The sequence below is a fragment of the Strongylocentrotus purpuratus genome, unplaced genomic scaffold, assembly GCF_000002235.5.
Source record: "Strongylocentrotus purpuratus isolate Spur 01 unplaced genomic scaffold, Spur_5.0 spur5_scaffold_9, whole genome shotgun sequence".
Classification (NCBI taxonomy): Eukaryota; Metazoa; Echinodermata; class Echinoidea; order Camarodonta; family Strongylocentrotidae; genus Strongylocentrotus; species Strongylocentrotus purpuratus.
Genome location: NW_022145615.1, coordinates 8,749,724 through 8,761,974, shown reverse-complemented (window position 1 = coordinate 8,761,974; position 12,251 = coordinate 8,749,724). Strand labels below are relative to the sequence as shown.

Here is a 12,251-nt window from a genome sequence, read left to right as displayed (position 1 = left end):
ATGATTGGGGGTGAAGTTGTACTGCAGATAGTCGAGTAGGAAAAGTAATATAAAAACACTTTAGCAATATATGGCACATGAAGACAACTGTAATCCCCTTCCTTCCAATCATATACGATAAATGCAATGTTCAACTACAATCCAAATCATTACCATAACCGTTTTCTAACCCTTAACTTATTTTTATCTGAGAATTTATAGCAATTGCCTGTTTGCCCTTCTTATTAGTTGATAATAAATAAAAAAAATACTTTGACAGCAAAGATGTACCCTCAAGATGTCAAACAATTATTGAAATATATGCGACTAAAAACTGCTCGTTAATTGGAATATTGTAGATGCGAAAGCAATGATAATAGGGAGTTGGCAATAATGATGACCAGCAGGGCCCCGTTGCATAAAACTTTTTCTTACCATAATTGAAACTATAGTAGCTACCATAATTGGCTGGCGAATTAATGGTAAGCTACTATAATTGGCATTTTCCATTGCATAAAAAGAGTAGTAAGCTACTATAATAGTAACGTCATTGAATCGATCGAAACAAGCAGGCGCATGCGCAGATCGGCGAGCGGGATGTTTATTTTTTGTCGACCGTCTGCAGCTGCTACTGTTCTGAGAAACCGAAGTTCAGTGTGGTGCAATGGCGTCCCCAACTAACGTAAGTTTACGCCTTTATAATTTATCGATCCACTTTTGTAAACTGCAGTACTTCAGAAATGAAAATGAATTGTTGTTAGTCATGTTGAATTCGTAAATAGTGCGAATCTCTTCAAATTTCATCGAATATAATGACGGTTTTTGTTACGGTGTCGGTGATGAATTGTGTGGTGTGTTGATGCAGCTGTGCCGAACGGGATGGTCCCGCGAATCTCCCCCGGAGCTCTTGGGGCGATTCAACGGCATCTCTGTGTGTGTGCGTATCGTACATTGCTTGTTGTATACGTCCGCGAAGGTCTGCTATTAATTAATTTAAACATCGAAATACATCATCCATGGTATTTCAAACGACTAACAATGCTCCTTACGATGCAGAGTCACAGTTCGATATATTTCCCTTGATTATTTTTCTGTTTCTAGACCTAAGTTCAGCAGTTGATTTCAAGTTGCAATTTTATTATTTTATTAATGAACCACTCACTCAGTCTCAGCTCACTGACTTAGTCCTATTGATGCAGGTACTTGTTACTTGGTAGGATTCCTCCAAAAGACGCCGTAAAGGTGTTTAAACTGGAGGTGTGTCGTCATGTGCGGCCACCAACTTAAGCCTAGGCTAAGGTGCTGGTTAAGTGGTTTAAAGTTGGGTTTTCAACTTGATGAGTCATTGACATTGAATGACAGACTAAGAAGAATGATAACCGAATTCAAGCTGACTCTGTGTTGTTAAATTGAATTAGTGATGTGGGCAAGTTGAGTTAGACCCAAAACTAAAAGCTGAATAATATGCTGCTTTACTTAGTTTAGTTTAGTTCAAGACTCGAGTGCTTTCCATAGCTTAGTTTTTAACAACAGCTACAAATGAGCTAGGCCTGCTAGTGCGTGTGTTGTGTCAGTTGTGACAGACATTGGGCACTATACATGTAGATCTTGGTCTACCCTTCTAGATTATATTGTTGCGTATATAATGTAATTGCACCTCTGTCAAAATAGAGGTTCAGGGGTTTGCGTGAACCCCCCCCCCCCCCCCCCCCCCGGCCCCTCCCCCTAACGATATTTTGTTTTGTTTTAATATTTAATAAATTTTGCTCAAGAGGAAGGGGGGGGGGTGTTAATTTAAAAAAAAAATATGGTGCTCTATACCCCCCCCCCCCCCCCCCCCCATGTTGAGCAACAAATTTATTAAAAAATGATTTCTTAACAATGAACGAATGAATAACACTTCAAGGTTAATGTAACTTTGGTCTTTGCAGAAACAAACAAAGAGGAGAGGAAACTACAGCGATTGCCAAATCGAGCATCTATGCAGGTTTGTCCAGGGAAAATGTGCCATCCTATTCGGCAAGGCAGGAAACTGCAGCGAACGGGTAAGACTTCTGAATTGATATGATAAAATTTTACGTGCTAATAATGGTACTTACGTTCCCTCCTAAATCAATGACTTTATTTTGAGGTGAGACCCTCCCCTTCAGATTTGGGGCGTGAAGAGACCAATCACTGCAAAATATAGAAGGGGCATTTTGAAACTGAAACAAATATAACTGATGCTTTTAATTGTATTTAATATTTGTAATGTTTGTAGTATTACGGGATGATTCTTTTTCACATTTAGTAGGGTCTAAACGTATTTTTGCAAGGATTAGAACTTTAATGACATAAAATGTGCATCTGCATGAGTGCTATTGCATTCTTGTTCCTGAAACTATAATATTACCTCCAATCTTTATTTTTATTTAGGTGCAGGAGAGGAAGAAAAGGGCGTGGGAGGAGGCAGCCATCACCATGGCGGCCATAGGTTGCCCCAACCGGTCGGGCAAGGACTTGAGGTTGTTGTGGAACGACCTCAGGTCAAAGGCCAAAAAATATAGAGACAGCCGCAATAAGACGGGTGAGTCTTTTTGCTTAAAAATAAAAATTACGATGTGAAATAAAATCTGTGCCACTTTACAATTATTTTGTTGTTATCTGTCTTTGAGTTTTGCATAGAAATTTATTACACAGCTCAAACAGAATTTGTTTAAAGGCCAAGTAAATATGTGCTTTTTATTAAGCAATCTTTTCATTGCTCAGGGTAAGGTGTCTATCTTGACAACAATGCAACTCTGCAAATCTTTCATGTCAAATACATATCACACTAAAATTGCCATCATCACTGTGATGCCTACTGTAGTCTAATTAAAGGTCAGTGTAATTGTTTTGGTTTAAATTAAATACATATGTAAGAATGTATTGACAGTCATTGAATGATTCTCAATATTTTTCTTATTTAAAGCTTATCTGCCATAGTTTACAGGAGGGATTATATCGCCCTGCAAGGTCACTGGACAGGTGGTTATCTCATCAATTCAGCTCTCAGTTAACATAAGAAAAAGAGGATCATGGGGGACCAATGATCACCGATTAGGCATTGTTTGTTATATAGAGGGCGCAAGTAGCTACAAGTAGTGCAGTGGGCCTTTAATTCTTAAAAAAAAAAAAAAAACACATTTTATATATCTTTGAGAAGTTCTATAATGTGTTATCTATTTCTTCTTTTCTTGTTTTGTCTTCTCAATCTCCAGGGGGAGGAGCGTTCGACTTCAATCCAAGGCATGAGATGGTGCTGAGTGCGATGACAAGACAAGTCAAGGAGGGGATCTTGCCTCAGTCCAGCGAGACTGGAGCTTCACCACTGCCGGTAAACATTGATTATTACAGGAGAGTCATAAAAACCCTCACATAAATGTAGAGGGTGTATCGGAATTTACAATTTATCAATGTAATTTTATTTTTTCTTTGAAAAGGTAATTTGATCAAATATTTCCTGTATTTGTTATATTGTTTATTTCACAATTTTACTCCATGTATAATTGTCATACATATTTTTTGTTAATTAATATAAAAAGAGCAACTGCTCTGAATTTCTTGAGAATAAGCAAAACACCTAACCATGCAATTTCCATTTCAAATTTTTGACCAAAAAAAAAGGAATAGTATTTACAATTTAGTTTTGGCTTTGTTTTCATTTCTTCTTCACAGTTGTCTCAAAATGCAGGGGCCGTGGAGCTTCTGCAGAGCATGGGGGAGGAGGCAGGAGCGGTGGAGGAGGAGGTGGAGGGGGATGAGGTAGAGATGGTTGAGGAGAGGGAGCCCAGAAGGGGGAAGATGAAGACAAAATTTGGTGGAAAAAAAACAGTGAAAAAGTCTAACGGGGTGTCGTACGAAGAGTACCAAGAGCGTCTCCTGCAAGTTGAGCAGGAGAAGCTTGAAGTGATGAAAAAAAATCATGATTTGTTGAAAAATAATCATGATTTGATGAAAAGTATGCTGACAGTGATGTCAGAATACTTTTCATCAAATCATGATTGTGCAAAATGATTTATTTTTTTTTTCATTTTTAGAAAATTTACCGTTATTTGATTTGATTCCATTGACTTCAAACATATCAAGATTCTCCTGCTCAATATTTGGTAAGACGCTTTTGGTATTCTTCAAACTATGTACAATTTCACCTCCCCCTTTCCATTCTCTCTCTCCTAAACCATCTCCATCTCTTTCTCTTCTTCCAAACATTATTGGTGCCTTTTTTGATGCCTCATGATCAATGTCTTCCCAATTTCACTTTGTAAATCGCTCAACTTTCATCTGTGTAATATATGTAGGGTAAGAAAAATACTCCCCAAAGAAACTTGTAGCCATGCTATTCGATCGCTTGTGCTTAGTAGGTTAGGTTACTTAAACTCCCTAGATTTATTAATGTGAATAAAACAAATATTGAGAGGTTGCAGAGCATCCAACATCATACCGCCATGATTGTTTTGAAAGCAAGGAAGCAGGATAGGGCAACTCCTTTATTGGAGCATTTACATTGGTTGCATATTGAGAAGAGAATTCGTACAAGGTTTCTTTGATTGTTTATAAGTGCATACACAAATTTCCCTGCTGAATTCAAACGCTATTTTCAGGAATTTCCTCTTCTACCATATAGCAGATAAGCTGATGTGACAGAGGACCACTCAGCAAACAATGTATTTTAGATTTTGACCAGAAGGTAATTTGTACATTTTGCAGACAAAATCTAATTTTGTCATGTGCGGCATGAATCTCAATTATGTCAGATTATTCCTGTCTGTTTAAAGTTGATAGTGACCTAGAATCCAAATGAAACAAAGAAACAAAGAAACAAAGAATATTGGTAATTTTTAAGACTTTATTGTCAGATTCCGTTGAGTGCATGATTCAATTCTTTTTCAAAGTTAACAATACATGTGAAGAGTTCATTTGAATATGTGCACATCGTAATTCCACCTCTTGCAATAACCAAACTGAAAATGAATCGGTCTTTACTTGGCACAAAACATACCACTGTGCAGTACAAGTATCTGAAATATTAGAACCTAAGTAGAAACACTTCCACAAAGACAATTCCAAGTTCCGATATTTTTAAGAGGAACTTTTAGATGGTTTTATCATTTGATTACTCTCAGATTTACACATGTTTATATTTTCAGCCTTTAAATGTATACTCCACCTTTAAGGGAAGATGGTAAATTGCACTATTTTGCAAATTCCATAGACCAGTTAGGTACAAGTCAATCTTTAACCTGACAGAACCTTGTTTCTTAACCAACTAAAATTAGTTAGGAGGTCAGAAAACTATGATCACTGTATTTTGTTGTTATAAAATACAGCATTAAATCTATACATTCACATTGAAATATACTGTATAGTGCTTGCAAACAAGTTATGACATTTATGAAAAGTAATTATTGATGAGTTCTGCTCGAAGAGCAATGCCAGTCAGTTGGTTCTGATCTGCGGGGTGGTGTGGCACTTCATCCGGTTCCACTTCGATGGCTTGTTCCGGTTCTTTAAGGTCTTTGGCGATGTTAAAGAGCACGGCACAGGCAATTATGATGTCGCATGCTCTTGGTGCAGACATCTGGATCCCTTGTCCCATCAGGCACCTGAATTTGTTTTTCAATTGCCCATTCAATTGTTCTATGGTGACACGTGTTCTGCAGTGTGCCCTGTATACATAGTAGTCAGAAATATTATAATGAATAAATAATCCAACACTGTAGTAATCAATTTTTGGTACATGCTACATCTCTCAGGATCTTTATTAACCCAACTTACCCTTTAAGAAAAAGCATTTGTAAATATCGATATAATATATGCTATTATCTTGCCAAGACCTTTTCTTCCTTTATTACATCATTAACAAAGACTCAAACTACAATTGTATTCATTTTGTACCAATATAATTATATACTATTATAAGATCTAAATATTTATTTATCTTTTTTAAGTTATACATTATTTATATTCAAATGAACATAATTTATAAATGTATATAAAGTGTATGGTATTATGATCTATGTTCAAATTTTGAGATGTACTTTGTACAAATATAGTTGGTATTATGTTATTAAACTGATACATTCCATCACTTTTAATCATTGAAGGGCTCTCTGATTATTTGTAAGTAACACTTTAAAGATTTGAGTGAACGTGATGGATTGAGTACTTGCCTGTTGTAATTTCTTTCAGCATTGCCTTGTGGGTCCCGTAGTGGGGTGATTAGCCAAGGCTGGAGGGGGTAGCCGGAATCTCCAACCAAGATGCCAGGTAGCTCTCCGTCTGCGAAACGCTCTCCAATGCGACTGTTCTGTGTATTGAATTATGAAGAAATGTATCATTATTGTTATCTTTGCAAAATGTGATTAACAAAACAAAACAAAACAAATACAGTTTGGGCTTCTCTCAGTCCATGGCAAACAAATTGAGAAAGATGTCAGACATTACATAGTACTTTAATATATTTCTTTAATATCAATGTGACATTTATTTGTTTAAATTAAGAAATTAAAATTATTAATATAGACTAAATGGATGATTGATGATGATAATGATGATGGTGATAATGATTTTAATGATGAGTAGGATGGTAATCATGATATTGGCAGTGATGATAATAGTGATCAGAGATGCTGATAAAACCGTCACATACCCTCAATACTCGGCTGTCGTGAGTGCTCCCAGGCCATCTTGCACACACGTTGGTTATCTTGTACCTCGCATTGCAAATAAGCTGGACGTTTATGGAGTGCTTGCCCTTCCGATTCGTATAGATGTACTCGTCGTCGAGGGGAGCCCCATGCAGTTCAACGTGAGTCCCGTCGACGGCCCCGACAACGTTGGGCATTCCAGCGAGGTTAAAAAAATCGACCTGTGCCGTTCTGACTTCTTCCATGGTTTCCGGGAACTTGATCACCTGTTGGTAAAGAGTAAATATGTGTTAAATTGTTGTCATATATGTCACACTTTTGGCAATGTTCAAATTCATAGACTGTAAATAGCGTTAATATTCAACAACAAAAAAAGTGAATGATTTTTCATCTAATTTGATATACCATGGATGTTTTATTGTATAGTACTATTTCTCATCATAGTCAATTCACTATAACGAATTGTTATGATAAGGGAATTTTTTCAGGGGGAGCTAGTCAAGTGTTTCATGTTCAATTATTGATATAGTTCATGAATAAGACATTATATAAACAGCACTGATTTGATGAAATTAGAAAAAAACTCCCACTATGATGCCATATCACGTGTTTTAATCCAAAATAACTTTTTAATTATGTATCCTTTATCATATGGCCCATTTTTTATTACAAATCAGCCGTTTCATTTCTTTAATTTTGCTTTATCAATTAAAAAAAAAACGTCTGGATTTGTTCTTAAAAAGATGGATTTCTTAGGTAGTAAGGAGTATGAAAGTGTTTATATTCATCATTTGGTAAACGTCTCGAAACAACTGGTATAGACACGATCATATGAAAAAAAATATGCACGATCAAGAAAACAAATTGACAACACCATAGCTACAGCCGTCTTTCATTTTCACAACAAAATTTTGAGTGTCTAACTTTAGATAATTCTCGCTACACGTTTAATTCGATGCAGGGCGCAGGATCGGAAGATGTAAAGAGAGCTAAGCCTCTAGATCTACCTGCGATCAGCAGAGGTGAACAATTTTACAAAAAACCGTTCGTGTATATTTCAAAACTTTTGAGAGTACTTTTGCAGTACCGTGTTGACAAATTATTATGCTATAGTGTTAAACCAACTCGAAGTTTGTGACTCGGTCACTCAAAACCTTCGGGTAAGTACAGAATCTTCGTGCCTTACATGAATTTCCACATGTGGGACTGGTCGCAAAAAAAAGTTTCGTTGCATTTGGGTGGAGACTACAGTGACTTTAACAACAATTGCATAAAATCTCTGTTACGTGAATTTGATTTCAGTAACCCTGATATATATCCGTAAGCCATTTAATTGATCTAGATTAGTCATCTAAATATTTTTTGGTATAAGGATGAGAAAATTATGATTCTTCCAAGAGTTAATGGGGGAAATTGCGGTGCCATCGCAGCCGATACGCCAGTCGGCTATCGCTCCGCGGGTGCTGGGCTAGCTGCAGACGGTAGACGGACCCCATAGCAACGACAGGGCTATTTTTTTTTGTAAATCGAGACTTGAAAGAACTTATTTAAAAAGTTCATTTATGGATAAAAGATCTCGAATTAAGGCATATATCTACCGAAATGGGGTTTTGCCTCATGAACACTGTACTGGGTATATATTCTAAGGAATGAATATTGGTAAAAATGTGTGATTTTCTTGCCAATTCAACCATGAAAAGTGAAATGATCACATTCACATAATTAATTCAGGATTTAAAGTCTAAGAATGGATCATATTCATGCCATAAAAACATTAACAAAATGAATAAATACCTCGTCCCGGAGCTCGCCGAGGGCTAAAGCAACTCTCCGCACCGTTCTAGATGTAGTAGAGATGTGTATGCCATGGATGCAGCTAGTGCAGTCCATCACAGAGCCGGTGGCGAAAAAACGAAGAGCGACGAAAACTTGCAAGCTTGGGGGTAACGCGTGGTTTCTCTGGGTTCTATGTTGGATCCTTCTGGATAGTCTGTTAATGAGGTGGAGGCATCCCTGCCTGCTAAACCTATACAACTTGAACATTTGTTCGTCGTCGTATAGGTCTAAGGGATGCCTCCGGTCCCGAAATACCCTCTCTCTTCTTAGAGCAGCGGCGTGCTGTATAGCATGTAGTATGGCTGCCATCTTGGAATGAAAGCTTACCGTAATTGATTGATGGTAGTTAACGCTACCTTCATAGCTGTAGTAAAGTTACCGCTGTTTCTGAAGAGCTTACCGCTAAAAAACTACGTTAACTCTTTATGCAATGGAAAGTTAACGCTAACTTTAAATTTAACGCTGTTTCTGGACTTACCGCTAAATTAGGGGCTTAACGCTACGTTAAAAGTTTTATGCAACGGGGCCCAGTTCGTACGACTTCATTGTGATAAAGAAGAGTGAAAATGATATAAATACTATATAATTAGGCCAACACGAGCCTTATTTTAACAAATTAATACATAGTGATGAAAAGAAACGATGGACCGTGATGAATCACAACGTACGTACTCGAGACAAGAAACACGAACTGAAAACGTGCATTTCTAGCTCGGCAACAGACTAATCGTACTACCCATCAAAACCATCTCGACCGTACTATGACGTCACAATCACTCATCATTCATCCCGAGCATAATATTAATATACAATCGTTATCAGATGACAGTATTCAACGCATACATACATGATGTGACTGGGAGCCCCGGGCGCGAAAGCTCGCTAATTCACTTGTAGACAATTCCAAGCTTGAATATCCCCATGACAACGGAATATTCACTTACCTCTTGTAAATGATGAAGCACGATGACGTCATACTAGGGCAGAACAGAGCCTAAAGGTGTCATAAATTTACGTTCTGTAAGAAAGTATAGCGGATTTATGAATCCCGTTTAGCATTGAAGCCGCTCGTTTGAGGAATGCAATAGTCATTATGCGAAATGGATAAATTAATACTTTTTTTCAGTCAAAATGTGCACATTTTCAATGTCTAATTCTAAGCTACGTTGGGGGTTGCATGTGTTTGTTTTAATGAAACTAAAACCAGAGCTACGAGAATTTTTGTTCGTAGTCATTTATAATCACACCATTCTCTGGCTAGTTTAATGTAATCGACATTCTAACTTGAATTAGAAGGCATGCTCAATAAAATGTCATTGTGGTTAAAGGATAATAAGTAGACTATCTACCCGCTGTAATGCATATTAATATTTATTCTGCTTATAAAATTATTTTACCACAGACAAATTTCAAAATTCAGCATTACACCATTACCATTTTTCTCAGCCTCCACTTTTTGTAATCATTTGCACCGTAAATTATGAACTTTGAAAAATATTTCTGTGTAGGAAAATAAGGTATGTATTACATTAGGCTATCTCATGACACATCGATATCGTACTTCCAAGCTTTTCCTTAATGTTGATGTACATGTGTTTTCATAGAATAGAGAATGTTCGTATAGATGTATGCTGCATGATTAGAAATGTATATTCCTATCCAAAAAAAAGAAGATTGACTTGATGGGTAGATAAGTCAGGCTAAATCAGCAAACGCTATTCATAAATGTTCGCAATCTCAAGATCGAAAGTTAGGATGTGTCCATGAGTCTGTTCATACGGTATTTTATATCTTTACTAAGTTAAAATCTGCTTCGAAAATCACTTTTTGCGATAATACTTCACTGTTCTCAATTTGTATGTCCTAATGCCGCGTTTAAAACTATACGAATGCTCAGATATTACACACCGTATGGACAGGTTGGAAAGTAACGCGGCAAGAAGAGACCGTATGGACAGCGAATAGGATTACATAAAAACCCAAATGGAGCCAAGTCATAATCGGGTCTAATCCAGGTTTAAAAGCCGAATGAACACGATGTGTCAGATGACCAGTTAAATGAACATGGTGCACGACTCAATGATCGTGTGTAATAGGAATGAGATATACCGATACGGTATTATGGCTTCCGCAAGACTTTGATTGCAAAATGTCCTCTACCAAACCTCGTCCAGACATGCAGTGGTAAACCGCGGCCGTGTTATTTGGTTCTTCTTTTTTAAATGATGGTTTAGCTCTAGAAAGTCGCGTTGGATCTTTGGTGCAAGCAGTTGCATTTCATTTACACGGCAAAAAAAAAACTTGCGGCAGTTTTTGTTTTGTTTAATTGTTGTTTGTAGTTTGTTTATGTTTTCCACGTCATTGTGAATGAGCCTATATGCGTAGCACTCTTTCAGAACTTCAGTAAGATAAAAAGCATATATATTTTTGTGGTTGTCATCTCTCGCATACCCGTATTTTTTTTTTACTGTATGTGATTCCCCTTTTATTTACTTTAAAGGGGAAGTTTATCCTGATATTAGGTTAAAATAGAAGCAGAAGAATGAGAAGAACATGTCAGTGCAAGTTTTAGCAAAATCCGATTAAAAATTAAAAGTCATGCATTTTTTGAAGTCGCGATCGATTAAACACAACTCGGCAACTCTGTATTCGCTCCAAGTTGATTCGCTCTCTACAGAAAATTTCACAAACTTTAAGTTTTTTAGTTATTGATAACGGAATAGATTTATTTCATAAATGGGTTCCCGTGTATGAAATTTTATTACAGGTCACAAATTTCTGAATTCTTAGTGCAGAAATAACGTATATATATTAAGAGTAATTATACACCGTCGGCTTTCCTCCATACTCGAACGCTCAACCTGTTTGACTATGGACAGCTAATGCAGTCATCTAACCAGCAACAAGTACAAGTAGGAGCAGCAGTGGTGATTTATTCAATGAGATTGCTCTTGAAGGATGGCGAAGGAAGAGCAAAGGACTTCCGGAGACTAGTCCGGCCTGAAGGATGTGTTGCCAGAAAAACAGGAAGGGAGAGAACGACATACATCCGCACAGAGGGGGACATTACGCCAGATTCAGTTCACAACTAAATTATTCATACCCGTTGTAAATTTGATGTTTGTTTTTTTCGTTTTTCGTAGATTCAGAAATAGGGCCTTTTTTGAAAAGTTGTCGATGCAAGCATTAATTTGTTACATTCTCATGAAGAAAAAAAAAAGGAAAATCCTTTTTCCCCCACATACTAAGCAAATTTAAAAAAAATTGTAAGGGTATGAATAATTCAGTTGTAAACGGTATATGTATATAGGTAGAGAGAGAGAGAGAGAGATGAGGAAGGAGAGGTAGAAGGAGAAAGAGATATTGAGATAGCGATAAAGAGAACAAGAAGGTGAGAGAGAGAGAGAGGAGGGAGGAGAGGTAGAAGGAGAAAGAGATATTGAGATAGCGATAAAGAGAACAAGAAGGTGAGAGAGAGAGAGAGGAGGGAGGAGAGGTAGAAGGAGAAAGAGATATTGAGATAGCGATAAAGAGAACAAGAAGGTGAGAGAGAGAGAGAGGAGGGAGGAGAGGTAGAAGGAGAAAGAGATATTGAGATAGCGATAAAGAGAACAAGAAGGTGAGAGAGAGAGAGAGAGAGAGGAGGGAGGAGAGGTAGAAGGAGAAAGAGATATTGAGATAGCGATAAAGAGAACAAAAAGGTGAGAGAGAGAGAGAGAGAGAGAGAGAGAGGAGGGAGGAGAGGTAGAAGGAGAAAGAGATATTGAG

At 37.2% G+C, this 12,251-nt stretch overlaps 2 protein-coding genes across 2 annotated transcripts; one reads left to right on the top strand and one right to left on the bottom strand.

Annotated features, from left to right (window-relative positions):
• Positions 1-419: 419 nt before the first annotated feature.
• Positions 420-4,804, top strand: LOC105438530. Its single transcript, XM_030976990.1, has 5 exons — positions 420-661; positions 1,911-2,024; positions 2,395-2,545; positions 3,219-3,334; positions 3,676-4,804. The coding sequence occupies exons 1-5, from the start codon at positions 644-646 to the stop codon at positions 4,012-4,014; spliced, it is 738 nt and encodes a 245-aa protein (XP_030832850.1). The 5' UTR covers positions 420-643; the 3' UTR covers positions 4,015-4,804.
• A 24-nt stretch (positions 4,805-4,828) lies between these two features.
• LOC589724 (putative nuclease HARBI1) lies at positions 4,829-9,011 on the bottom strand. The gene is made up of 4 exons (XM_011672826.2): positions 8,442-9,011; positions 6,650-6,913; positions 6,171-6,307; positions 4,829-5,666 (listed from the first exon to the last, which is right to left on the bottom strand). The coding sequence occupies exons 1-4, from the start codon at positions 8,790-8,792 to the stop codon at positions 5,390-5,392; spliced, it is 1,029 nt and encodes a 342-aa protein (XP_011671128.2). The 5' UTR covers positions 8,793-9,011; the 3' UTR covers positions 4,829-5,389.
• Between the last annotated feature and the right edge of the window lie 3,240 nt (positions 9,012-12,251).